At 26.1% G+C, this 26,566-nt stretch overlaps 7 protein-coding genes across 8 annotated transcripts; 2 read left to right on the top strand and 5 right to left on the bottom strand.

The window, feature by feature from the left end:
• Positions 1-354: 354 nt before the first annotated feature.
• On the bottom strand, positions 355-4,230 carry LOC122533239 (laccase-3-like). Its single transcript, XM_043662749.1, is given in 13 exon segments — positions 355-582; positions 660-815; positions 818-898; positions 1,126-1,208; positions 1,210-1,333; positions 1,602-1,785; positions 1,929-2,113; positions 2,206-2,407; positions 2,507-2,780; positions 3,081-3,365; positions 3,700-3,803; positions 3,805-3,920; positions 4,182-4,230. Coding segments are annotated over 13 exon segments (1,995 nt in total). The 3' UTR covers positions 355-430.
• Positions 4,231-6,604: 2,374 nt separating this feature from the next.
• Positions 6,605-10,256, bottom strand: LOC122533236 (laccase-5-like). The gene is made up of 10 exons (XM_043662745.1): positions 10,169-10,256; positions 9,644-9,864; positions 9,130-9,417; positions 8,768-9,047; positions 8,495-8,696; positions 8,108-8,271; positions 7,775-7,967; positions 7,437-7,649; positions 7,111-7,344; positions 6,605-6,875 (listed from the first exon to the last, which is right to left on the bottom strand). Exons 1-10 carry the CDS (start codon positions 10,214-10,216, stop codon positions 6,718-6,720), a joined length of 2,001 nt encoding a protein of 666 aa, XP_043518680.1. The 5' UTR covers positions 10,217-10,256; the 3' UTR covers positions 6,605-6,717.
• A 1,368-nt stretch (positions 10,257-11,624) lies between these two features.
• LOC122533237 (transmembrane protein 39A) lies at positions 11,625-13,808 on the bottom strand. The gene is made up of 7 exons (XM_043662746.1): positions 13,341-13,808; positions 13,106-13,245; positions 12,928-13,026; positions 12,696-12,805; positions 12,346-12,598; positions 11,980-12,187; positions 11,625-11,895 (listed from the first exon to the last, which is right to left on the bottom strand). Exons 1-7 carry the CDS (start codon positions 13,659-13,661, stop codon positions 11,641-11,643), a joined length of 1,386 nt encoding a protein of 461 aa, XP_043518681.1. The 5' UTR covers positions 13,662-13,808; the 3' UTR covers positions 11,625-11,640.
• An 825-nt stretch (positions 13,809-14,633) lies between these two features.
• Positions 14,634-16,728, top strand: LOC122533238 (zinc finger protein 37-like). 2 transcript variants are annotated; one of them, XM_043662747.1, is made up of 3 exons: positions 14,634-14,766; positions 15,257-15,478; positions 15,590-16,728. In XM_043662747.1, the coding sequence occupies exons 1-3, from the start codon at positions 14,764-14,766 to the stop codon at positions 16,496-16,498; spliced, it is 1,134 nt and encodes a 377-aa protein (XP_043518682.1). In that variant the 5' UTR covers positions 14,634-14,763; the 3' UTR covers positions 16,499-16,728. The 2 variants fall into 2 exon arrangements, with proteins under 2 accessions (XP_043518682.1, XP_043518683.1); XM_043662748.1 differs by lacking the exon at positions 14,634-14,766 and adding an exon at positions 14,850-15,010.
• A 1,385-nt stretch (positions 16,729-18,113) lies between these two features.
• LOC122533234 (8-oxo-dGDP phosphatase NUDT18) lies at positions 18,114-20,342 on the bottom strand. Its single transcript, XM_043662742.1, has 4 exons — positions 20,013-20,342; positions 19,223-19,754; positions 18,517-18,622; positions 18,114-18,409 (listed from the first exon to the last, which is right to left on the bottom strand). The coding sequence occupies exons 1-4, from the start codon at positions 20,113-20,115 to the stop codon at positions 18,170-18,172; spliced, it is 981 nt and encodes a 326-aa protein (XP_043518677.1). The 5' UTR covers positions 20,116-20,342; the 3' UTR covers positions 18,114-18,169.
• Positions 20,343-20,591: 249 nt separating this feature from the next.
• Positions 20,592-22,865, top strand: LOC122533233 (membrane-bound transcription factor site-2 protease). Its single transcript, XM_043662741.1, has 6 exons — positions 20,592-20,883; positions 21,030-21,308; positions 21,418-21,768; positions 21,914-22,072; positions 22,146-22,400; positions 22,482-22,865. The coding sequence occupies exons 1-6, from the start codon at positions 20,809-20,811 to the stop codon at positions 22,848-22,850; spliced, it is 1,488 nt and encodes a 495-aa protein (XP_043518676.1). The 5' UTR covers positions 20,592-20,808; the 3' UTR covers positions 22,851-22,865.
• A 469-nt stretch (positions 22,866-23,334) lies between these two features.
• On the bottom strand, positions 23,335-24,438 carry LOC122533235 (transcription initiation factor IIA subunit 2). Its single transcript, XM_043662744.1, has 4 exons — positions 24,203-24,438; positions 23,796-23,900; positions 23,591-23,720; positions 23,335-23,443 (listed from the first exon to the last, which is right to left on the bottom strand). Exons 1-4 carry the CDS (start codon positions 24,272-24,274, stop codon positions 23,412-23,414), a joined length of 339 nt encoding a protein of 112 aa, XP_043518679.1. The 5' UTR covers positions 24,275-24,438; the 3' UTR covers positions 23,335-23,411.
• Positions 24,439-26,566: the final 2,128 nt, after the last annotated feature.

Genomic DNA, 26,566 nt, shown 5'->3' with positions numbered 1-26,566 from the left:
TATTGTAAACTGATATACATTATATGTTAATAAAATTACAAATTAATATATACAATAAACACGCGGAAACTATACCCGTTTAATTTTGAAATTAGAAAACGTGCGCATAATGTAATTTTGATTCTAGAATATTTTAATCGCGTAAAAATTAACTAGTTATAATTAAATCATGTTTTACAAAGCATTCATTTGTTTTATCATGACACTGAGATGTAGAAAGCAGTTTTTCGAGGATTTATATAATTAGTCCTTTACTGTTTTTTTTTTTTTTTTTTTTTTTTTTAATTCATTCGATAATGATGTTACTAATTATACTTTACAGCTAAGATCTTCAACACATATGAAGACATGAGATATATACGTATATTTATTGAATATATGATCATTTTGAGCTTATTTTATCATTTTTAGTTTCAATTAATTTCCTATTTCACACTGTATGTTGTATTTTCGGTTTAAAATTACCACATCTTGGGAAATTATCTGGCGTTTTTGACATATTAGATACCTCCCCAGTTTGTAAAATCACTTCCATACCACCAATATGATGGAAAATTTGATGACAGTGGAACAACCAATATCCTTAAAAGTGAAATAAAATAAAATCGTGTAGTTAATACATACGTAAAATGCAAAAAATTTCTATCGACTAAGATTACCTGGATTATTTGCTCGGAATCTAATTATAGCATATCCATTATTTGGTACAGGAAGAGTATCTCTTCCATGAGGAGAATCAAAATTCTTTACAATCTGATTTTTCTTCTCAAGTTCTTTAAAATATTCGAGTGTCATTTTAATACCCGATTTCGGAAAGGACCCAAAGGTTGACCCATGCCCATGACATAGAATCTGTATCCATGCAAATGGAAGGGATGTCGTGAACTTGGCAAATTATCTGTAATTATAAGTTAACGTAAATTAACGGAGTTCAAATTAATCTATTTCAAAGTATAAAATTTCCATCAAAGACATTAAAATAAAAAAATAGAAAAATTTTATAATACAATAAAATATACAAGCTTCTATCTATACATTCTGCGAAAAATCGTTTAATCTCTAAACAAACATTTAAACATTTAAATCATTAAAAGTTTAGTGTTAAACAACATCTGACATACTTACACTCATCTATCAGGTTGATCTCTACAATAGAGTTTAATGGAATTTTGATCAAGTGAATACACGTGCATGGAACGTCTGGATGGTAAATTTTCGGCATTACAAAATGCATCTGCAGGAATATCTTCTAACTGGGTGAGCGCCGGAGAAGATGGAGAAGCTGAACTTATGTTGCTTAACGTAGTGATTGATATCGACTTTGGACCTGTCACTGTTATGATTTAAAATTTAGAAAAAGGAAAAAAAAATCAGGATGACATGTTTCTTTCAAGACATAAAAAGAAATAAATATATAAAAAATGCACATAATATATAAAAATACATATGAAATATTGAAAGTGAAATAGTTGTTATAATATTTAGTAACAGAAACAGATTTCTACTGAGACTTCATTCTTTTAATTGCCTTCATAAAAATATGAAATGAATTGCATAAAAATCTGCTGCCTGGTAATTATATAACTGTATTTATATCTTACCCAAAAAGTTATTGTATGTATTAGGTACGAATATTTCTTCTGGTTGATATTTTTGAGAAGCGATAGGTAAATACAATTTCATATCTACGTCATTCTTCAGAATATCTGGATCAATTGGTAATGCGTTCCTTAATTTATCGCCACAGATACGCGAAGAACAATCAGAACTTGCGATATCTAATACCTATAATTATGAAAATTATAAAATATTTGTCACTAATTAAATAAATTAAAAAGATATATCTTTTTAATCGTTTGTATAAAAATTTCTCTGAAAATTTTTAAAGTACAATAATTCTCCAAATGGAATGCAATAGAACAACTTACAACACCCTTAGGAATAGGATTCTTAAAGGTAGGTTCTTTGGTCATTGGCTTAGTAGGTGCTCCTTCGTATTGCAGTATGGCTAATTGCTGAATGCCCTTAGCATCACAATCATTCAATCCACGCAGTTGTATCCAATACGCACCAGGTACTCGATTAGTATCAATGATGAAATCATATCTTTCTCCTGTAAAAATTAATTATCCGAAAAGAAAATTGAATCAGTATAATGATAATTAATGATTAAAGGTATATTTTACATTTTTATTAATATCATACCAGCTAGAGAAACTATGGAATTAACTACGGTAGGTTCTATAGGTTGACCGTCGGTAGCAATAACAGTAAGACTGTGGCCTTCGATAATCAATTCTCCAGGGCAAACGGTACAGAAGGAATTAATTAAACGGAAACGATAACGATGATTAGCACCCACGGTGATCACTTCATAAGGAATATTCGTCGTACTGCCAGTGGGATCCTAAGACGTATGAAATTAACGTATATAGATCGTTCAATATGAAATACAAATATAATAGCTTTTGCAATAATATATTTGAATCAAGAAAAACGTACTCACTACGAATTTTCCTTTTCCATTGATTAAGAAAGTATCGGCAACCTGGCGAATTACGCCGGCCCTACGACCTGGAAATCGGTTCGTGGATTCTTCTTTAAACCAATCATTAATAACGATTACGTGGTTTGCTAAATCGAAATCGTAAAGATTCGAATAAGCTTCATTCTCATATGGTACTCGTACTATAAGACTTCCGAATATACCATCCAATTTTTGTGATGCAGTGTGAGCATGCCATAAATGAGTTCCGTGGTTATTGGCAAAAAATTGATATCTGGCAAAAAATATAATTTTTTATTTAATATATATATTCTAATAAATATTATTTTATCAATTTATATCAAGATTTATTATCTATCTTTAAATTTATCAATTTATATTATCTTTTAATTACTTCGTATTAAAATACTTGTTTTTTTTTTCTTTTTTAGCAAAAATTAACAAAATTGTATTTATCATATTTTGCTCTCGTGATCTTCATTTATCAGCATTTATCAACATATTAAAATAATCAATTACGAAAGCTATTAAATTTTTTTCAATTTTGACTCAATTGTTTTAAATTTTATTTTACCTAAACGTGTTACCAATCGTGATCGGACACTGTGTCAAATCGGGGACCCCATCGTAATGAGGAGAACCTTGTTGATAGATACCGTGCCAATGAATCGTGATCGAATCTGATTTTAATAGATTCTTAACATCAACCACGACGTAATCTCCTTCGCAAACTTGTATGCTTGGACCTGGTATCATTCTGTTCACAGTCAAAGCCATTCGCTGCGTTCCATCCCCTGGGACACATTGGCAATCAGCGCACAAACTATTCGTAGCATTTGGCATACATAAATTGCATGCCCTGGAAATGTAAGATTATTTTTTAACTAACTCTGATTAGTAATAATTTCTTTTACCATTAGTACAAGTAAAACTCAACATAATATAATCTTTGGATTATAGAGATTAAGAGATTAAGAGTAACATTCAAATTATGGAAATCACATATTTTTTTAGATCACAGACTAGTTACAATAACAATATCCGAATAATTCACTGCAAATTTAGTTCTAGATAAAATAAACAATGTTTAAACTTGATATTACGATGATATCAAAAATTTTTCCGATCTTTCAATGATCAACTTTTTTTTTTTAATTTTTACTATATAACTTTAATACTTCGATTACACTCACTGGCCATTAATGGGATAACGTTCAACCACGAATTTATAATAACACGTCTTTAAGTCTCCCAGTTTACATGTTCGTGCACATTCAGCAGCATTCGACAAATCAGTCAAAGTTCAGAACAAGTTCTTCATTCAAACAATTTTCTTCATTAATTGATGACATTCCACTAACGCCGGGTGCGTAACCCGCGATAATAGATTGCGAGACTGCATTTTGATCTGTAAAAAATTAGATTACACCTTTTGCGAATAGCACTTACATAAAAAAAATGTAATGATTATAAATACTGATTATATTTTATAAACACTGATTCACTTGCAGCAATTTTGAAATGTTAAAAAATTAGCACTAGACGGATATTGAGTTACAAGAAGCTTTAATAACACGAATATATTATCAAATTTTTCGAATTAATGAAAAATAGTTCTAATTATGTTGTTTGTACGTTTGGCGACAATGAGTTGTTTTAAAAAAAAGGTTTATACCAGCAAGAATGAGAATAAAAAGTAAAAACATTCGTCGGAGAGTATTCATTGTGATGTTAATTGCTACGTACTACATCTTTTAATACAAAATTGAATTTATATAATATCAGTCACATATACTTACATCTCTTCCAAGAAAATACAAATTAATTCTTCGATAAAATTAATACTCTTTCCACGTGTATAGATATAGGTAAATTAACGAGAGATAGAGATAAAGATATAGGAAAATTAATTTAAAAAGTTTGACAGATTTATTTCAGAGGTATTTTAATCAAACAGTACATATCCTATTTATCTACAATATGATTAAAATCCTAATTCCAATGCGATTGCGAATTTTTTATCAAACAATAAGATTTATTTTTTCAGAAATGTGTTTATTAAAAGAAAACCTTTTTTATCCATATATTTGTAAGAAAGACAATTGTTATATTTTATTGGATATTTCAAACACAAAAAAAGACATATGCGTAAAATTAATTCGTTTAACAAAATTTGTTAAATAAAATTAGCTTTTAATTCACTATTTTATATGATAAGGAATTTAATTAGATATAGCGATATAGATAGAAATATATATTATTAAAGTAATATTATTTATCTTCTATTTTGTATACATAAATACATATATTTCATTATATCCAAGTATTTGACATAAAAATTTTTATGTTAACTAACGCATTAATTCCGTTGTTTTATAATCATTTAAGTATTATATCATTTATCAAAAGACGAAGTAAATAAAACGAAAAATCTTTTGTTTTTGCATGAATAAATTTTTCGTTCATGGATATTATACTACAGTACAGTACAGTACAGTACGACTTACATTTACGAAAATATTTTTACGTACATCAAAATAGAAATACAAGTGTTTCATCTAATATCAACATTATTATTTGGGATTTCTTCATAAAACATTTTTTCAATTGTAAGTTTCGTCAGAATTTTAAATATGTAATACCTCTTTGTTATTCTTTTAATACATTTATTGAAATGAATAATAATTATGATTCATGATTTTAAGATATAGACAAAATATAAGCTTTCATTTTTTTTTAAATTAGCTAAAACGACGCACAACACGCACAACACGAATTTTAAAAAAAGCTAAGATTATATATAAAATTTCATATGTGAAACGAGATGTAATTGTAATATTCTACTCTAAAATAAACACATTCATTTTAAATTTCTCAAATTTTTCATATTACAGAGATACAAAATACGCACAATATAAATATATAAGAAATATCCCACGTACTACAATAAAGTGAAAATAGCAAAATAAGTCTGATACATGTTATCATCTTAATAAAGTAACATTGATAAGGTATTTTGAGATAAGCTAAAATAACATTACCAGGCAAACTATTAATATTTACTGATAGAAGAAAGAGAGAAAGACTTTCTACTAAAAGTTTTTCTATCGACAGTACTAATAACATTATTAATTACAGTCAAAGTTCAAAATTTATCTTAAATACTATATCTGATATTAAAGATATCTTGCATTTCGAATATAAGAAAACAAAATAATAAATGATAGAATTTTATTCCATCAAATTTCATATACTTAAAAAATAGGATTAAAAATAATACTTTTATAAGACGTATATAAGAAGTAAGTAAGTAAGTTTTATAAGACGTATATAAGTTTCTTTCTTCATAAACATATTTATCTCTCTGATATTGGCTTAGTACAGATCAACGGAATCGAATACAACAAAAATGTTCAACTCATTCGGCTTTCAACAGAGTATTATCTAGAGTATTATGAACAAGCTCTGGTAACCAGTTGGGAAAAGTTAAATGTAAGTGATTTTATAAATTATTATCATCAATAAGTAAATTTAGAATTGCAAATTACAATACATAATTTTTAAAATTTATGTTACGTTGTGAATCATTTACTGCAAATCATTTACTATCGATGTAATTTAATATAGGAACTTTTTTTTCAACAGAATACATCAATCAATCTCTCAGAAACATTGCAAGCATTAAATGTAATTATAATACTGCAAACAGAATGTCAGAAGAATTATTATTATTATATTCACGGGAAATAATATATGCACATGTATGTCAAGAAATAAAGGCCTAAAATTTCGTTTCATAAAATTTGAATGAAGCTTGTTGCTATGTATAACTGTATTGCTGAATATAACAAGATTTACTTATAATAATTATAGTTATATTTTTGATTAATTTAATGTGATTGCAATTTCACGTACTAATGGGAAATTTTAACTTAACGTAACACTGCTATAAACTTATAGTGGGCAATTATTTGCCAAATTTATTTGAATGATAGTGAGAAATTGCAACGTGTCAAACATCGATATAATTTTATAATAGAATAGATATATACAGTTAATAAAATAAATGACAAAAGGAAAAAACAAAAACTTATTTTCATTCAAATGTATTTATTTATAGAAACAGAACAAAACAATCAATCGTCGGAATTTTTACAATTAATAAATATTTACAGTCTACTAAATCATTTCATGATCGTGAATTAATATAATTAACTTTTTAAGATATCTTTAATCGGATTTTGGAAATTACCACATTTCGGGAAATTTGGGGGAACAGGAGGTAAATCTTTTTGTTCTCCGACTTTGAGAACCATTTCCATACCACTTGCTTGATGATAAACAAAGTGACAGTGAAAGAACCAGAATCCTAACAATGAAAAGTTAAATATTAATTTCAACATTGTAAAACATTTATAAATTATTTCTATTTAAAAAGTTTTTCAAAAATTTAAATTACAATTTTTTATACAAATCTAAAATATCCCAAATTACAATTTTTTATACAAATCTAAAATATCCCAATTATGAGGTATCACAAGCTATCCTCAGAATTGGGATATTAGTACAGTTAAGTTAGTAATGTATTAGTGTACATTACATACCTGGATTATTTGCACGGATTCGAAGCACAGCATATCCATTATTCGGAACAGCAAGAGTATCTTTGCCAGGACCATCGGAATTTCTCTTTATTCCTCCGTTCTCATCAAGTTGTTTTACATAATCTACACTAATGGTTGAATTAGTCGGATTGGGTCCAAATGGTTGACCCATACTTATAACTCTGTACGCATATCCATGCATATGAAAAGCATGCGAGATATTTGGAAGTTGAGCTGCGATTATACAAAACCTTCTTAGAAACATATTTTCTTATGCAGGAAACTCGCTTCGATAAAAATATTTGTCTACTTAAAATTATACTCACACGAATCGACCAATATTATCTCCACGGTAGAATTCAGTGGAAACTTCAATGTATTAGTACACGAACAATTACCGTTGCATTTAGATGGCAAATTTTGAGAATTACAAACTTGATCCGAAGGAATATCACTGATTTGAGAAATCAGCGGTGAAGGTGGGTTTGCATATATTATTCCGTCTAACGTTGCCGCACTAACAGCTGGCGGTACCGCAGCTATGCAGAATTATTTATGTTTTAGGAGAATAGAGCATTATGTTCAATATTTTGAAACAACTTATAAATACTATATTAAATACTAAGTTTTCATAACGTATCTAAATATTAAATTCATGTCTTACATAAAAAGGTATCATATCGATTCGGCTGAAACAGGTCTTTTGTGTCATAATTAATAAAGCCTACGGGTATGTAAAATTGCAAGTCCGTTTCCGGTTGCGTGAGGCCTTCGTCAATTGGAGTGCCACTCTTCAACTTACTGATGCATATTTCTTCGGGATTATTATCGCAATCAACACCTGATGGATTCAAAATCTATTGTATAAAAAAAAAAGAAAATTGTTCAATAAACGAATTAATAAATTATTAAAAAAAAATAAATATAAGGTATTCTTTCTGATCTCAGTATCGAAAATGAAAAAGTAATTTGTGCATTGAAGTACGATATATCTTACAATTCCTGAAGAAAGAGTCTCGTTGGTGATTGATTCGTTGGATGCACCAGCATATTGCAATATACCTAATTGCTGTGTATCATTACATAATTGTAGTCCACGAAGTTGTATCCGATAAGCACCAGGAGGTTGATTAGTCTCTACAACGAAATCGTATCGTTCGCCTGCAAGAAAAACCAGAAATATATATTATTTCATGTACATACATATATTTTGAAAAAATAATATTAGAAAATGGTCTACTTTAATTATTAAAAGATAAGTAATTAAATTTCTCGTTTGATATCAATCGCAAAATTTAAGAAAATCTAAAATAAAAGCTAAATTAAATTAATCTAAATTAATTAATGAATTAATTGTTGCTCGAAATTTTCATTGATTCTGTACCGGCAGACGAAACGATGGAGGTTACATTGATGGGTTTAATAGGCTGACCATCTGTTTCTATTACGGTCAAGTTATGACCTTCGATTGTTATTTGCCCCGGACAGACAGAACAAAACGAATTAATTAATCGGAAACGATGACGTGTATTTGGTTCCACGGTAATTACTTCCAAACTAGTATTTGTAGTACTGCCATTGAAATTCTGCAATCGAATCAAGTCAAATTTTGTTTAAATCAATTCTAATTTTTATATTGTTAAACAAACATATTTACCGTTTGCCCTTTTCCGTTAATTAGTAGAGAATCAGGTATTTGTCCGGTCGGACCGGTACCGCTAGCCGAACGACCTGGAAACCGTTCAGTAGATCCTTCGTTCATCCAATCGCTAATAATAACTACATGACTTGAATAATCAGTATCGAAATATTTTCTATTAGGGTCTTGCTTCCTTGGAGTCCGTATGACAAGAGTACCAAAAACTCCGTCCATCTTATTTAATCCTGTATGAGCATGGTAAAAATGAGTACCAGGATTATTTGCCGCAAACTGATATCTAGAAGAAAAAACATAACTTTCATCGTTATATACATATTTTAGAGTATACATACATGTAATAAGATCAGTTGGAAAGATACCTGAAAGTAGAACCAGCTACAATTGGACACTGAGTTACAAAAGGTACACCATCGTAATATTGATAATCCTTTTGGAACACACCATGCCAATGGATCGTTATTCCGTCTTCCGCAATTTTGTTTTTAACATCTACCACAATAAGATCTCCTAAACAAACTTGTATACTTGGTCCTGGCATCATTCTATTTATAGTTAAAGCCATTCGCGGTACACCATCGGCTGGCACGCATTGACAATCGGCGCAAATCGAATTAGTAGCAGTATCGGGAGTACAATGATCGCATGCTCTAAAACAGGAGTCTATAATATAACAAAAATATTTAAATCTCTTAAGAGATCTTTCATATCTTTCATAATTACAAATTGCGATAACAATGCGATTACATTGAGAAAAAATGTTGAATGATTAAATGAAAAAAGAATTTAATTCTTAATGAATTTCTAACTTTTATGAAATGTTCAATTTTATTTACTTGTAAATGTTTAATTGTAACTTTCTTAAAACACACTTACCCACTTAGAACTGGATAACGTTCAATTACGAAATTATAGTAACATGTTTTCGGTCTACCCAATTCAGAACAAGGGCGGGCACACTCAAGAGGATTTGATAGAAAAGGATTCTCGAGAATTACATCGTTCACACAGTTTGTCTTGTTTATTGAAGACATACCAGCCACTCCGGGGACATAACCAGTTACTGGTTTAGTTCTCTTAAAACACTGACTCTTCACTATAATTATTAAATTTTAATATAAAAATATTGAAAATTGTATTTTAAGACCGTATAATTACACATGTCTATATTATGCGATTTAAAAAGCGTCCTTCTTATATGATGCAAGAAACTTGGGATTTACAATAATTACATTTCATTCTTTAGCAATTAATATGAAAAACGAACGTTTTTTAATTCGCTTTTGTAAACTATAAAAAATACAGAAAAATAATTTACAAATCAAAATTTCTTAATGTAAATTATAATGTGAACATATAAATATTAAGCAATTAAATGTCAAGTATTTAAAAAAAATTCGTACCAAAGAAAAACATGAAAATTAAAAATATTTTCCAAGTAGAATGCATCGTGTTAACGGATAAGAATTACATTACTCTATACTTCCATTTTGGTCTTATATATAATACCATGACTGTTATTTTACTTTCTTTTTTAAAGTCTCAATAAAATGCCATAAACCATGTAAAATGTATGCAAATACAGCTGTATACATATTATACACATGTATTGTGCATATTTAAATTCTTCAAAAAATAAATTTGCAAACTAATAAGATAAGATAAGATAATCAATTTTGTGAATTTCGATGATAAGATAAAGTGATATTAAAAATATGTGCATTTCATTGAAGATAAAGGATTTTAATTTACAACTGATTTGCAGACTTTTCAGCAAAACATATTTCCCAAGGAAAACAGGAAAGAAGAAAAGATGTTCTTAACATTGTGCGAAGATACAATTGTTTTATTTGTTTCTGTCACCAATTATTATAAAACAATAAATTTATCTGATATCTAACTGAATAAACATATATAATTTTATTTTTAAAATCTTGAAATCTCACATGTAGCTAGATGTTCTCTGAAGCAAAATAAATTTTGTTCAAAATATTAGAAAACTATGAAAGATGTCCCACTTAATTTTTTATACGCAATTTCCTTTTAAATTATTTGTCATTCGAAAAAATGTTTCAAATGAAATTTATTTTGTTTTTTTACATTTTCGCTTCATTTTGTTTTGCTACATCTTTGTATTATTTTATAACTCTTTCGTATTTACTGACTAAATTTATTTCATAATTAAAATACTGCTCGAAAATTTTTGATACAAACCATATGTATTTATGAAAATAATATGTTAAATATTATGGTATTACATGACAAAAATATACAGTATTACATTTTCAATTTGAAATATTACCGATGTGAGTGCAATAGTATCCAAGTTACAAAGTATTTTGCTTTGTAATTGTTCAAAAAACATTTCAAACATACATATCTTTAGAAATTCGAAACATTCACGATTTTAATGTGTATTTTATAACGTTTGAAATTTACGACTGTAAGCCATGCCCAAGTGAAAATTCTTCCAAACGTTTCGGCAACTACTTCAAAACTCTGAAACTTCACTACCTCGATAATCTCAAACATTATAAACCTATATTTTCAATTATAAAGCTAAAATCAATTTAAATAAAGTAGAATTATAAATATTTGTATAAATACTTATAAACAAATGACATATATAATATACATATGCATATGATTCAATTATTTACTAATTTGCATTTTCTTATCTCTTTTATTTCTTTGTATTCTTAATATTATTTAAAATGTTTTCATTATTGTAATTTAGTATTTGCTAAAAATAAATTTAAAAATTAAAAATAAAAATAAATTTATAAATTAGTAAGATTGCTAAATTATGAAATGTAGTTAAAACGATAATGAAGGAAGAGTAAACACAGTAACAACTTTTTAAAAATATTTTTTTATTGAACAATAGAATTTGCAATCATTTGCGACTTTTCTTGTATTATTTGTTCAGCATGATAAACCTTCCAACAAATAAGATAGTCTCTAGTAACTTTAAATAAAGTATAGTAGTTGATCACAAGAAGTAATGTTATTGATAACACTTGATACCAATCGGTTGTGCGTAATAAAATAAATATTTGTGCACAAACAAGAAGAAGCTGCAAGCCCAACAATGAACAAAGTAACACTGTGGGATTACTAAATATAGCCTGCACAAAATAATCGAAATATATGTTAATTTAAAATTATTTTCGCAATATACTCATATGTAGAATTTATAAGTCATCACGTACATAAAATCTATAATGGCCTATATTCCCTGGCTCTGCTACAGTACATAAACCTTCTGAACGATAAATTTCCTTATTATGTCTTACAATTGAACCATGAGGCCACAAAACAGAATCATTCCAAGCTTGAGCATAGGTATGACTATTGCGATTTTCAATTTTAACCCATCGACCTAGATGTAATGCTGCTCTATGTAAAACGTCACAGTACCTAAATAATTATGGTATTCATCAAATTTCTGCAAATGAATTTTTCAGTACAACATTCATATTTATATATTCTCGAATTAATACAATATATACTATTAAAGAATTCATAAAATTGATACAAAATGCAATATTATACAACATAATTATATAAATACATACCTCACAGGATAAGCATGTAAAAAATGAGCAGTTATTCTTTCTAGCCAGAACATAATAACATGCTGCACAACCCATGAAACATTAAAATGTAAATGTTGAGGTACAAATATGATGGGTGTTATACCACATACATAAGCACTACTAGAAGATGCGAACAAAGCACGTTTCAGACGCCGATTGAAATCCGATCTTAATGTTGAAACTTCTGCTCTGATTGCTGATGCGTTTAATGAACAATTATGTAAAGGTTTGTCTGCACAAAAAAAAAGATTTAATCAAAATTTTACATCTATGAATTCAACAATTAAAAAATATAATTATTGTTATTAATATAAATACAAGTTATATACCCATCAGAAACTTTGTTTTCTTTTCATCTTTACCATATAAAGATGTTGTTGATATATCAAAGAAAGGTATTGCACTTACACCAAACATTACAAAATATACAGATAAACTTCTGAAATAATAAACATTTTTATGTTATTATACATATTTATATAATTATATTTTAGGGTATGTATAATATGTCGATATATCATATTAGAATTAATAACTACGATTGAATAAAATAATACAAACGGATAACATAAGTAAAAAATCTTCATGGAGTTATGTCTTTCAGCCATACGATAGAGGCACCAACTCAATATACTCATCACAACGATCAGCAAAGTAATTCTGAAACACAATTTTTACAATTATCTTAAATACATATTATATACTTTATACAATTTACAGTAAGTAATAAAACTCATACCTCATCATTTTTTGAGAAATAGATAACCAACGAACTGGTGATGAAATATCAATAACTCGACGCAATAAAGAATAAATAAACTGCCTTGCAATCATAGTTATAATAAATATAAGTAAATAAGGATCTATTAAATAGAAATTCTGAAAAATTTGAAATTGTATGTTTTTATAGAAAAGATATGTTATAATGAAGAATATATGATTCAAAGCAACATAAAATATTTTAAAGCATTTACCATACTATAATTATTATAAGAATGAGGTAACCACCAAACAGTTCTGTATAAATTAAGCATTTGTAAAGAAGCTGCAATAATTGACACAACTAAAGACAAAGCTTCAAAAGTTAAATGACCATCCACAGGTACAATTGGTATAGGTACATGTTTTGGTGCTTTTATTCCACAAAATTCTTCTGACTTTTTGTCATCTGCACCACTTCCAGCTGTTCTTTCTCCGCTATTACTTCGTATACCAATATTTGAGGATATAGAAAAGTTAGCTTGAGATTTGGTTTGTCCATTTCTACTAGCAGCATTACGTCTTCCACCAGGCATAATGTATAACTTTACATTTCAGTTTAGTTACTCAAATTACTTGAATGCATTATTATTATTATAATACATTTTTTATTTATTTTCATTTATGATTTTTCAATTAAATAAATTTGTTTGGCAATATATTTCGATTTGTCACAAAACTTTTATTTTTATTCATACTTTGTTCAAAATTATAACACTGAAAAAAAATACAAATTCGTTGAATAGATATATATTACTTTCTATATTGTATATATATTTTTAAATATCCAAAATTCTTTGGTATAAAATGTTTACGTTTTTGTTTTGTATACAACATATAGAGTAATGTTCACCTCTTGAAATGTATGAAATACAAAATAGGATTTCTAAAGTGAAAGATGACATAGTAATACACAGCGCACTCTATATGTAAATAAATCAGTCATAAATTTTACTAAAAATATATAATTACAAATATTTTTCATCTTTTAGCATTTATATAAATAAAATTTTTGAAAGTCTAAAGTTTAATAAAAGAATTTGCAAATTTTTTTAACAATTTATATTTTTTAAATTTCTAGTTTCGTGTCTGACTATGTATGCTTAATTGGCTTATTCTACTCGTATATACATTAAATTACATATGTATATGATTATATAATTACAATATATTTTATAAATAAGATCAAACCAGAAATATTTTATTCTTTTTTTTCATATATACATATAAATATCAATATATTTGATTTTTATTTTTATGTGTAGTTTGTACCTTACTTGTATTATGTTATTAATTTCATATGCAAGTTAAAGATTTTGTAGATATTTTTATATATAATATATAATTTATTATGAATAATAATTTATAATTAATAATATAAGAATTGTAAAGGATAATAAATAATATTTTAGATTTAAAAAAAGATTATCATTTTTATAACAATGAATACATACATAATGAATCAAAAAAAGTATTAAAATGTCAATAGTCTTTATCTATATATAAAAATGATCCAAACTTAAATTAAATCTTTTTGAAGTTTAAAAATATTTAGTACACTTAATTTCTATTAAATTCGAAAATTAAATAGTGTATCCTTCCACAAGACAACATAATTTTCTTAGATGGCACTGTTTCATGGTAAATTTATATTATTTATGAAACAAATTGAACTCTGATATATTTAATAAAACAAATTATTAGATGATATTTTAAAAATATTTATAAATAATTATTTCATTACACATATATATGTATAAAATATAGCTGTGACGAAGTGATAGTGTCATGTTGTTTCTTTCAAAAATTGATTTTTTGATCAAATTATGAAAAATTGCGAATTATAGCACAGTGGATATTAATCCCAAAATATCTTTTCTAAAATGTATGTGTATCTTACACAAATTTTAAATGTTTAATTGTTCATATTTTAAATAATTATTCCACAATGTTTATAACATTAGATTCCTTTTGAAAAATATAGCATACATAATTTTATCAATCAAGTTCAAGTATCAGTTTTATCAATCAAGTTTTTAATATTTAATCCTAATAAATAATATAAAAATGTTGTTAATTACAATTCTTTTCTAGTATACATATGTTTAATTCTTTTCTAACATACGTGTAGATGTTTAATCCTGTACAAATAAAACATGAATGTGACGGAATAGAAGATGTCAATTCAGATGATAAAGTTAATATTTCGAACAATTCCAAATATCAAACATTTATTGAAGAAAATGTTGATTGTAAATATGAGATATCACAATTTTGGAATCATGCACAGTTATCCAATGATATACATCCAAAAAATGAAATTCATGGTCAATATAATTTATTTCAATCTGAAGTGAGTTTTATAGTTTTATATAAATATTAAAATATTATAATTATTAAGTATTAAAATGTATATAATTTTTTTAAAATTTATGTAACATTTTTAAGAAACAAAATATTTTAGGGAAATACCTCTTTAGCATATATGAAAAATTGTGTACAAAATAATACACTTTTCCAAGTTAATCAAGGAGGAAATTTAAATCAAATGAATCAACAATGTCAGATAGATATGATCCAAAAAGTTGGACAGTCACAATTTTCACAAAATATGCAGGCAGCAAAGTTTACAAATCAAATAGGAACAATTTCTGAGCCTATATCTCCTATAAAATCTAATCGTCCTGGAAGACCACCTAAAGGTTCTTCAGATTCAAATATAGGAAAGAAGCTTAAATGTCAATGTGAAATATGCTTCAAAGAGTTTGGACATAAAAGTAATTTATTTATACATATGAGAACTCATAGTGGAGAACGACCTTATAAATGTAATCAATGTGAAAAGTGTTTTACTCACAGTGGAAACTTAGCCATCCACATGAGGACACATTCTGGTGAAAGGCCTTATGGTTGTCAAATTTGTGGAAAAATGTTTAGTCACAGTGGAAACTTATCGACTCATTTAAGAACTCATTCAGGTATAAAGCCATATAAATGTGCTATATGTAGTAAAGAATTTAGACATAGTGGCAATTTATCAATACACGAGAGGATACATTCTGGAATTAAACCATTTCAATGTAAGGTTTGTGGAAAGGATTTTTATCATAGTGGAAATTTAACAACTCATATGAAAAAACATATTGTAAATATTAACACTAGCTTTAATCAATGTGAAAACAATGTAAAGCAAACAGTATGTGCTGCAAATCTCAGTACTACATCTATAAATTCATTCAATAATTTACCACTGACTCAAAGTACTGATATTAAACCGATGCCTATTGAAAATAACATTGTTCCTATAAAGAATGAAAGTAATGATGACGAATTAACGAATGCAGTTGGTGTTTTAACATCAACATCAACTTAAGTATATTAAATAAATACTTTAATAATACTACTTTTATAAATTCATTTTATAATTATAATTGCTGTAAAAATATATTATCAGAGTTTAAATTTCTTAACAATTAATGATTACAACAATGATTGTGGATATATAAATATATATTTTTAAAATTACATATAAGTTTTATATTGTAAAAAGTAAAAGCTGTTTGATATTTGACATATGAAATACAATCGAAAATATGTGCAATTTTACGTATTAAGCATTTGTGAATGTATTACTATATAATACGATAAAATTACTTAAAAATTACAAATTTTTATTCATTTTATTGTTTATATGAATTTTTTTATTCATTTTATTGTTTATATTATTTTAATTAAGTATTTTAAAATCTCCTTTTATTATATTTCAAACAATGCAGTATTGAAAAATATGTTGATATATACATCTCTATAAATTTGTTTTTACTATTGTTATGTAGAAGATAAGCTAAAGATGGAACTGAAAGATTTTTTATAAATGTTTATTTATATTTTGTGATATTAAAAATTTTTTAATTTAATCTAATATATATCTAAGTTTTCATACTCATATTCTTAACATACCCTGTGCTTTTTAATGAAATATTAAATAAATTTGTATAAAATGCTGACTTAGTGATTTATTTATTTGTTATAAAATATATAGAAATTGCTTTAAACATATTGAATTATAATTAATATTTTTCATTTTAGTTACACATTGTTAATAAATATTGTATAAACTACAAAAAATTACTTAATCTATTTAAATACTTAAAAAACTTTAAAACATATTATTCAAACAACATTAAAAATTATCTCAAATTTTCTATTAAGTATTAGTTAAACACATATCTTTATAATGTGACACATATTTATATTTAATATATTTTGACCTTCCAAATTTGGCTATTATTTTACAACTTCGCATATATTTGCGTATTAATGTTAAAGCATTATTTCGAAAATTTATTACATTTATACATTTTACGTGTATGTATTTGGAATGTAAATAATAGTACTTTGTTTATTATATTTTATAATATATAAAAATAAATTTCTAATCTCAGAAAGTTAGTTTTCCAGATTTATCTAAATTATTTTTATTCTTATAAAATCTCTAGTTTTAAGATTCAAGTAAAGAGATCTTGCAAAATTTTTGGTACCAACTGAAAGTGCCTATAGCTTCTCTATAACAAAATACATTTATATATAATATATAATATATAATTAATATTAATATTATATTATTAGTATACAACTTGTATGCAAGTTGTATACTATATATTCATTCTTGTTAAAGTCATTGGTACAGACTAGGAAAAATGTAAAGGTATAACATAAACATTATTTTAGTTAGAAATTGTTAGGTATTAATATCAAATGAGTATATCTGGTTTGTATATGCATATATCTAGAATTATGTGCGTATGTATGCTAAGTATTTTGTTTTGTATGTTAAGTAATTTCTTTGTAACATGTGATAAGAAATTTTCTAATTCGATTTTAATAATTTAAAAATTAAGAATTTGATAATTACAATTAAAATATTAATGGTATGCCTAGAATATTTTATCTTATTCTTAAGAAAAAATAAATTAATTTTGCATATATAAAATTTGAAATGCAATTATACTGTGTATATCTAATGTACATTATGCATATTTAATCATCGTATAACATTTAAAGGTACCGTCATATTTCGTGGTAAACGATAAGTAATACTTGTCGCGAGATTTTCGGGTAACTCATGCCAAATGAATTTTCCTGTAGCAGGTACGTCTTCTACAGGTAATTTAAATGATACCAATAATGTTAAACAAAGTCCATCTCCTCCTTGTCCTCCACTAAATTCTATGGAAAGTATACCATGTGGTTTATGTTGTGCAACTCCATTTCCAAATAATTCCTAAACAATTTAAATTAAATTATAATACAAAATTATTTGTTTCTAAACGCAGAAAAAATTGAAGAAAAAGTTTTTTTCTAAATCTATCATAAAATAATATACTTTACCTTCATAAAATTATGTAAAGTAGAAAGGAGGTTGCGATTTGGATTAATTTCACAAATTGGTAAACGAAATGGCATGGTGTCTGATATAAGCACGTGCAATTTATTCCTGTTGATAAAATACATTACAACATACTTGTATATTAATCTAAGAAAGAAAAAAATACTGATATAAATATTTTTATATTTTAGATCTCTACAATTGAATATTAGGTCTATACTATTTACATTTTAAACAAAATATCTGTTTATTTATGTATAAAAAATATAGTTAGTAAATTTTATATCATATATATATATATATTATAATATACTTTATACTATTATTATACACAAGTTATGCATTATAAAATAGTCAGTTCTAATTTATTAATTATGATTTACTTGTGAACATTTACACTGTTAGTAATATGAGTTTAAAACAAAAGAAAAAAGATATGAGAATTTTATTGCTATAAATGTATATGTACATGTGCATGTGCATGCAAGTGTACCTACTATACTCCGACCTAAGCCTTCATCCATATTCACAGTCATAATCAGAGTGTTGCTGTTCTTTTATGAAAACTATCACCAGTGATCTTATACAGCAAGCGTAAATACTAAAGAGGAATTAAGCATAAGCAGTGATATATTTGCAAAAAATAAATTTGAAACTTCAGTGTAAAATAAATTTAAATTAAATAGATTTTAAATGTATGTAACTTACGTTGATCTCTTTTTTGAGGTGACTGTTAGCCGCAACAATAATTTAGACAATGGTGTACTAATTGGCATTAAATGTGGATGTTGTGAAATATTTTTATTTGTGACATAAATTTTACCTCTCTCTATCAAAGATACAATATCATGTGATCTGAGTGATAGATCATTAACATTATTCACCCAACATGCTTGCAATGATTCTTCATTTGCTTCTTCTAATGTTTTTAATTTGCCACCAGTTATTTTTCCAGTAAATACAAATCTAAACCATGAACCAGTTGCACATTCGACTAGTATCAATGTTTCTGGATTTAATATAAGTCCTGTTTCCTCTAAGACTTCTCTTTTAACAGCATCTACTAAATTTTCATTAGGTTCAACACGGCCAGCAGGTAAATACCATTTTCCATTGCAAGTAGCTTTTGCTTCTTGCATCATTAATACTTCCCCTTGATTATTTATCACTACAGCAGCAACAATATATGTTACAGTTTTTTGACAAATTGGTATATAAGTACTAGGTGTTCCTTTTCCACCTGTGATATATTTCTGTTGTATAAATCGTTAATAACAAATAATAATTCCATAAAATAGAAAACAGAAAATGAAATTAGGAAAAAATATATGAAATAAAAAATTAGAACTAAATACATTATAATCTTCAACATATTTTTTTGATTATTTACTTATAAATTTTATAATATTACATATTAAATGTAAACTTAGTAGAATATCAATACATATATATCAATGAAGTGTAATAAAATATTTAATTATATAAAGTTTATTTTTACCTATGTCATTTTGCACGGTATGGTTAATATCATACGTGTCATCAATTTCTAGAGGATGACCAGCTAATAATAATTCGATTTGTTTTTCAATAGATAGTGACATCTTATAGTATAACGATTTTAAATTATGCACAAAATAAATATTCAAATTATATTTTAAATCTCATATACCTTATTACTACTAATTTAACAATAGATAAGGTTATAAACAAAGTGAAAGTGATAATGATCATATATAATCGAATTAGGCGTGTGCATTTTGCCGTAGTTGTATCTAAGTCATCAGTATTCACTTGGGACTTAGACTATCATCGTTCCTATGTCGAATTCCCTATATAATATTTAAAAGTTTTTCAATATTATGATGAATTATGATAAATATAATATATAATAAAATACAAAGAAAAATAAAAGGAAGATCATTTTAATTTGTAGGGCATAATTTGAAAATTTTTTTAAAATTAACATAAAAATAGTAAATTTCGTAAATATTTACTGAATTTGATTCAAAAGAAATAACTGTTTCTGTTAAAACATTGTGTTATATTATAATATCAAAATTCAATCATAATATAGTCTGTACTTAATATAAATTCGTTAATGACATAAACGTAATTATGAAACGAATTTTTATCATCTAGAGTCTAGGGAATGCAGTTGTCAGAAAGTTTATCTTTACAACTTTACTTGGAAAATCAGATAGTTCTGTATAAATTGTACGACATGTGCTTCTAGTAAAGAAAGAATGATGTAACATGAAGTGTTTACATAGAAAATCAAAATAAAATACCAAAAAATGGAAGTTTTAAATGTACTAATTGCAATAGGTCTCATTCATTGTTCGCTATTCTTTTTTGACACAATTTTTAAGGTACAATTTATTAAGATAAATATTTTAAGTAGTTTTTAAAACATCATTTTAAAATTATAATTAAGAAAAAAAGAACATTAATTCTAACTAGTTTTAATGTTCATGAAATTTAAAATAAATAATTATGAATATTATTTATTTTACAGACATGTTCACATTATCCATACTTTTATTTTTTGAAAAACACTGGTTTAGAAGTTCAGATATTGAGAATAAAATGGTTTACTACAGCATTTAATCGTAAAATAATTAAATGGGGCATGGATCGTTCTAAATTTTGGACTGCCTGGTTCAATGCAGGAGTAATTATTAGTGTCATTATTTTACCTATTGCTATAATTGTAATATTAAGAATGACATTTAATATTTGGTCCAATGGGCCATCTCTTGATAATTCTAATTCTGAGCCTTTATTAGAACCCATGGTAATTTTAAATTAATATATAATTTAAATGTTTTCATAAGATAATTCTCTAATAAATTACTTAATGCTATTCATAAAGTTATATATGATACATCTTTATTTTTTTATAGTTACCTGGTATAGATGTGCCCTTTAATGAAATTGGATATTATATTATTACATTAGCAGTCTGTAGCATTATGCACGAGTTAGGACATGCATTGGCTGCAGCAAGAGAGGATGTTCAGTTATTTGGTCTGGGAATATTAATTGCTTTCACAATACCCATAGCTTATGTACATATAAGCAGTGAACAACTTAGTTTATTACCATTAAAAAATCAATTAAGAGTTATTTGCGCAGGAATTTGGCATAACATAGTACTTGCTACAATAGCTGCAACTATTCTTATGCTTTCCACATGGTTTTGGGCACCATTTTATACAGTTGGAAATGGAATTTATGTAAAAACTATTTTACCTGTAAGTCTCTTAATAATGTATTTTTATACATTAATACATTGATTGTCAAATAATATTTGTATGTTTTAATAATGTTGTATGAAAACAAATGATTAACCTTGAATTAGAAATGGTAAGTTCTTTCTATGAAAATTCACGTTTATAGAATTCACCTGTACTAGGTCCAACAGGACTTCTTGAACAGGATTTAATATATGAAATAAATGATTGCTCTATAAAACGTACTGAAGATTGGTATGATTGTATATTAAATACAGTTAATCAACCAGCTCTTGGATACTGTGTCAAACAATCATTTATTCAGGTAAAATTTTTTCCTGTGTAATTTTCTTGTATTATTTATAAATTTTTATAATCTAATTAGCAAATTAATTTAGGAATATGATGAATCAGTTCCATCAAAACAAACTAATGGTGTTATAAACTGTTGTACATCAGATAGTGAAACTACTGGAAGTTTATGTTTTGAATACATAGAAGGACCGCAAGCAGCTCCTTTACATTTACCTCCTCATTCTTGCCTTCCAGCCAGAACTATGATTAATCAATCGCAAAATTTTTGTCATGCTAGTCATGAATGTGTATTTCATGATACTCATTGTTTAAGACCTTCCCTCGATAATATTACCAAGGTATGTATTGAAAATTAACATTGAAAACGTTGATCAGTTAATAATATTTAAAGTATTTAAAAAAATTGGTTTCTGTCGCAGATTGTTCAAATAAAGAGAAGAGAGGGAAAGGATGTATTATTTTTTGGACATCCGGCAGACATTTATCGAACTGTTGATGTATCTGACTGGGTACCTAAATATTCATTTTTTAATCCCAAATTACCAGAATCTTTAACACTTCTTTGCAAATATATTACAATATTTTCTGCGGGATTAGCAATTATTAATATTGTGCCTTGTTTTTTTTTGGATGGACAATATATTATGAATATACTTATACTTTATTTATTAAATTCTACACCTCACAATAAAAATATTAGACAAACCGTTATATTAACAATAACAAGTATAGGTACATTATTTCTTACTATAAATTTATTGTATTTACTTATGAATAAATTATTATAAATAATAAAAAGATTGTTAATATTTGAAATTTCTATTTATAATACAAAGTACACTGTAATGAATTACATTTCTATATAATCTTAATGCCACTTTGTATCACTTACTTAAATATTTTAATAAATCTTACATTTTCATTTGAAAAATTATTTACATCTTTGGAACAAATTGGACCACATAGGAAGATTATATTTTTATATTTTTTAAATATAAGTTATTATATTAAAAGGTGTTGTTATATTAAATATAATGTGTAAAATCTACCCATTTTCAAGCACAATATAAAAATAAGCTAATGCTAAATTCTGATATGACAAAAAAGCACTATTACTATTTATTATTCCTACTTTCAACGCATTGTTATGATTATAGTTATTATATAACAAAATTTAACTATTGTTGAAAAATAAATGAAAATTATATATTTTTATTATATATATATATAAATATTTATACTTATCTATTTTGTATATATATATATTTTTTGTTGTTTTGATTATTATCTATTACGAAATTTTTTTATATTTAGTACTTTTTAGTTATAGTCATATAAAAAAAGTGATGTTATCGTTTTGCTGCTGCATCTCCATCTAATGCTGTAATAATATAAAAATTTGATACTTTGTAACAATATAAGAATTACTAATATTTTTTAAAAATAGATCTCTTATAGATATATTGCTTAATATATAAATACTTAAAATAATTAATTAAATAATAGTGAAAGTAAATATATTACATACTTTTTCCATCACAAGCAACAATTTTAACTTTATCTACGATTGCAACTTCTTGAACTTCACGAAATTCAACATCATTAAGCATGAAGGTCCATACATTGTCACAAAATCTATAAGTGTTCAACTTACCAGCCTAAAAATTTAAATAATAAATAATAATAATTAATGTTACACAAGATAATTAATATCAAATATCAATATTAATTACCTTAAATGTGAGTCTTGATTTTACTCTAGTTGCAAGTGCTTGGTTTATTGCTTTATCAAATTGTAATAGCACTTTAATTGCTAATTGAGGCGTGATTTGTCCATACTATAACATTATATATAAGATACATTATTATATTAACATTATTATATTATTATATAAGATAACTATTATTTATAATACATGCAACTTACAATTTAAAAATTCTGTTAATTTATATAAAAATAGAAATTTTTTAAAGTTAAATGATACTGCACAATAATGATAAAATATAAATGCCAATCAAATACTTTTTCATTTGAAACGTATTACATTAACGATTATTTTCTAAATTTTAAATAATAACAGGAATCAGATTGATTTACCGACAACCTTAACCTCAATATTGCATATTTTTATACACATACCTGTATCAGTTCATCGAGGCTTTCTTGTAACGTATTACCTAATGTTGTGTTTCGATATAATTGATAAGACATTGTTCTTAATGTATAATAGGCACGATATTAAAGCAGATTGAGGTTTCAATAAAAGTAACCTTCATGCGTAATGAAAATAGGAAACGTATTTGTTGATTAAATGTGTTAAATAAAATCGTATAGTACCACAGAGATTTGTGGTAGTCAGTGTTACCAAAGGATTCCCCACCATAGAGATTATAATCCCTACATCGCCATGTTTCCCCTACATCCGGCAATTCTGATGGTAATAGATTCAAATTCAAGATTCAAATTCAAAATTATATTTTCCGTTTTCTCTAATACATATATATATAATATTTATTAAAGTTATTCATTTATTTAATAAATTTATTATAACATTTAATTTCTTTTATATATTATATATAACATTATAATTTTTAAAATACACTTTTAAATTTACTGTTATTCAATTGAACGATTTCCGGTATAGCTATAGTAGTAATGGCGGTAGTGTAGATGCATATGAAACGACACTGCGCAATAATTGAAAATATAACATGTTTTATGTATAATACAAAATTATTTTGAAGAAAGTAGAGTCTTAAATAACTGAATAATAAAAACGAGGTAACAAATTTGTTTAATTTTTATCACATTTTAAAATATTATTTAATACTTGCAAAGTAGTTCATTTGCGGAAATGGTGGTTATACATCTAAGTGCTATTTAATTTTGAAAAATTTTCGTTTATGTAATACACAGTAATTATAAAATAACATTTCTAATAAAGATATGAAATTAATGCGTTGTATAAAGTTGCATAAGATTGTCCTCCAATCGCAATACATATATTTCATGAATGTTCGATACCGTCTCATATGTGAAATACACGAGGTACATGTATGAATAGATCTCACATACAATTTTTTTTTCGTCAACTCGATTTTATAAAAGCCTAGAAGTATTAAAAAAATGTTTCCACAAATAATCTTTAGTATAAACTTATATTGTGGAGTATTATTACTGTGGAGCAAAATTATTTTTGCAGATTGTTCGTTTTTTGAAATTTCTAAGTCATTTGTTAAGACGAATTCAATGACTTGTATACAAGATCATTTGTTATTATAATTCGTTAAAAATTAATGAATTATTGTTTAAAATTCAATAAAGTGGCGAAAACAAATTTTACAGCTAGTTTTAAGAGCTCACTGTAAAGACAAGATTTCAATTTTCAAGATCATGATTGATCTAATCATGAAAACAATTGTTTATTTTCTTTTTTTTTTCTCAGAAAGAATTTCTCATAAATTTTGTGTATTAGATCAGAATTTTTTATTTTTCCAGGTTATCATTTCGTGCGAAACGCGCGATTGCAGCGCCCCAACGGTGAAATATGGAATATACTTCTTACGATTATCGAAATAATCGATATTTCTCACGATCGAAGCGGCAAACATGGCGCATCATCTGTAAAGAAGCATGATCTAGAAAAATCATCCAGAAAGAAATTTCTTCCAGCAGTTCTCAGGTAAAAATATAAATCAACAGCTATCAGATTTGTGTTTGTGTTGTGTACTTTTAAGTTGAGACGTACAATTTTGGCTTCAACTCAAGGTAAGATTTAACCAAATAATTAATACATATAATTTTAAACAATTAAAGAAATAATAGCATATAACCATTTAAATAGAACACACTGTACTAAAAGTTATTTATAATTTACTTATTTATAATTATACTAAACACTAATATTTTATACTAAAATTTAATTTCAATTCTAACCAGTACAAATACTTCTAATTGACTAACTTATTGTTATATGCATGTATATACGCCTATTTTATTATATGCTTTTGCACACACACTTCTATTGTAACATTTTCTACTTATTTGTTAATTCTTTAATTTCATAATGCATAATTCTTAACAATTGTAATATTATATTCAATAATAATTTATTAAAAATGTACGTATTTAATAGTAAAAATAATAATTTTACTGTGTAATATAATAGAATTTTTCATTTCTCAAATAAAGTATGATGTGGAAGGCCTTGAAGCTCGGAGTTCAAAACAACAATACGAATGTTTATGTTCGTCTTATCGTACCTGTTCTGACAAGATCACCCCATCCCCTACTACTTTCTTAATTGCATGTTGCGGGGAGTCATTTGGCTGTGGAATTTCGTGACAACAACACGTGCGTATTACGTCGCATTAGATTTGTCCCTTTTCTAGTCTATCGGTGGCGTCTTTTTTTCGACACTATTTTACTTCCATTTACATCTCATTAGTAGTGTCATTTGATTAATACTCGTGTGTTTAACGATTAATTGAGCATTACGGCAAA

Source organism: Frieseomelitta varia, unplaced genomic scaffold (genome assembly GCF_011392965.1).
Source record: "Frieseomelitta varia isolate USP_RPSP 00005682 unplaced genomic scaffold, Fvar_1.2 scaffold_509, whole genome shotgun sequence".
NCBI lineage: Eukaryota > Metazoa > Arthropoda > Insecta > Hymenoptera > Apidae > Frieseomelitta > Frieseomelitta varia.
The sequence above is the reverse complement of the archived record's forward strand: the minus strand, read 5'-3'. Positions and strand labels throughout refer to the sequence as shown.

Coding starts and splice junctions, on each gene's coding strand:
- LOC122533236 (XM_043662745.1), bottom strand. CDS start 10,216: ATGCATTCTACTTGGAAAATATTTTTAATTTTCATGTTTTTCTTTGGT. Junction 9,048..9,129: donor GTAGCTGGTTCTACTTTCAG/GTATCTTTCCAA, acceptor TTTTTCTTCTAG/ATATCAGTTTGCGGCAAATA. Junction 8,697..8,767: donor TTAACGGAAAAGGGCAAACG/GTAAATATGTTT, acceptor ATTCGATTGCAG/AATTTCAATGGCAGTACTAC.
- LOC122533237 (XM_043662746.1), bottom strand. CDS start 13,661: ATGCCTGGTGGAAGACGTAATGCTGCTAGTAGAAATGGACAAACCAAA. Junction 13,246..13,340: donor CTTATAATAATTATAGTATG/GTAAATGCTTTA, acceptor CAAATTTTTCAG/AATTTCTATTTAATAGATCC. Junction 11,896..11,979: donor TAGGCCATTATAGATTTTAT/GTACGTGATGAC, acceptor TATTTTGTGCAG/GCTATATTTAGTAATCCCAC.
- LOC122533238 (XM_043662747.1), top strand. Junction 15,479..15,589: donor ATAATTTATTTCAATCTGAA/GTGAGTTTTATA, acceptor AAAATATTTTAG/GGAAATACCTCTTTAGCATA.
- LOC122533234 (XM_043662742.1), bottom strand. CDS start 20,115: ATGTCACTATCTATTGAAAAACAAATCGAATTATTATTAGCTGGTCAT. Junction 19,755..20,012: donor TACCGTGCAAAATGACATAG/GTAAAAATAAAC, acceptor AATATATCACAG/GTGGAAAAGGAACACCTAGT. Junction 18,623..19,222: donor ACCTCAAAAAAGAGATCAAC/GTAAGTTACATA, acceptor TTTTATCAACAG/GAATAAATTGCACGTGCTTA.
- LOC122533233 (XM_043662741.1), top strand. CDS start 20,809: ATGGAAGTTTTAAATGTACTAATTGCAATAGGTCTCATTCATTGTTCG. Junction 20,884..21,029: donor TTTTTGACACAATTTTTAAG/GTACAATTTATT, acceptor TTTATTTTACAG/ACATGTTCACATTATCCATA. Junction 22,073..22,145: donor TCAAACAATCATTTATTCAG/GTAAAATTTTTT, acceptor AAATTAATTTAG/GAATATGATGAATCAGTTCC.
- LOC122533235 (XM_043662744.1), bottom strand. CDS start 24,274: ATGTCTTATCAATTATATCGAAACACAACATTAGGTAATACGTTACAA. Junction 23,901..24,202: donor GCCTCGATGAACTGATACAG/GTATGTGTATAA, acceptor ATAATGTTATAG/TATGGACAAATCACGCCTCA. Junction 23,444..23,590: donor TGTTGCTTGTGATGGAAAAA/GTATGTAATATA, acceptor ATATTATTACAG/CATTAGATGGAGATGCAGCA.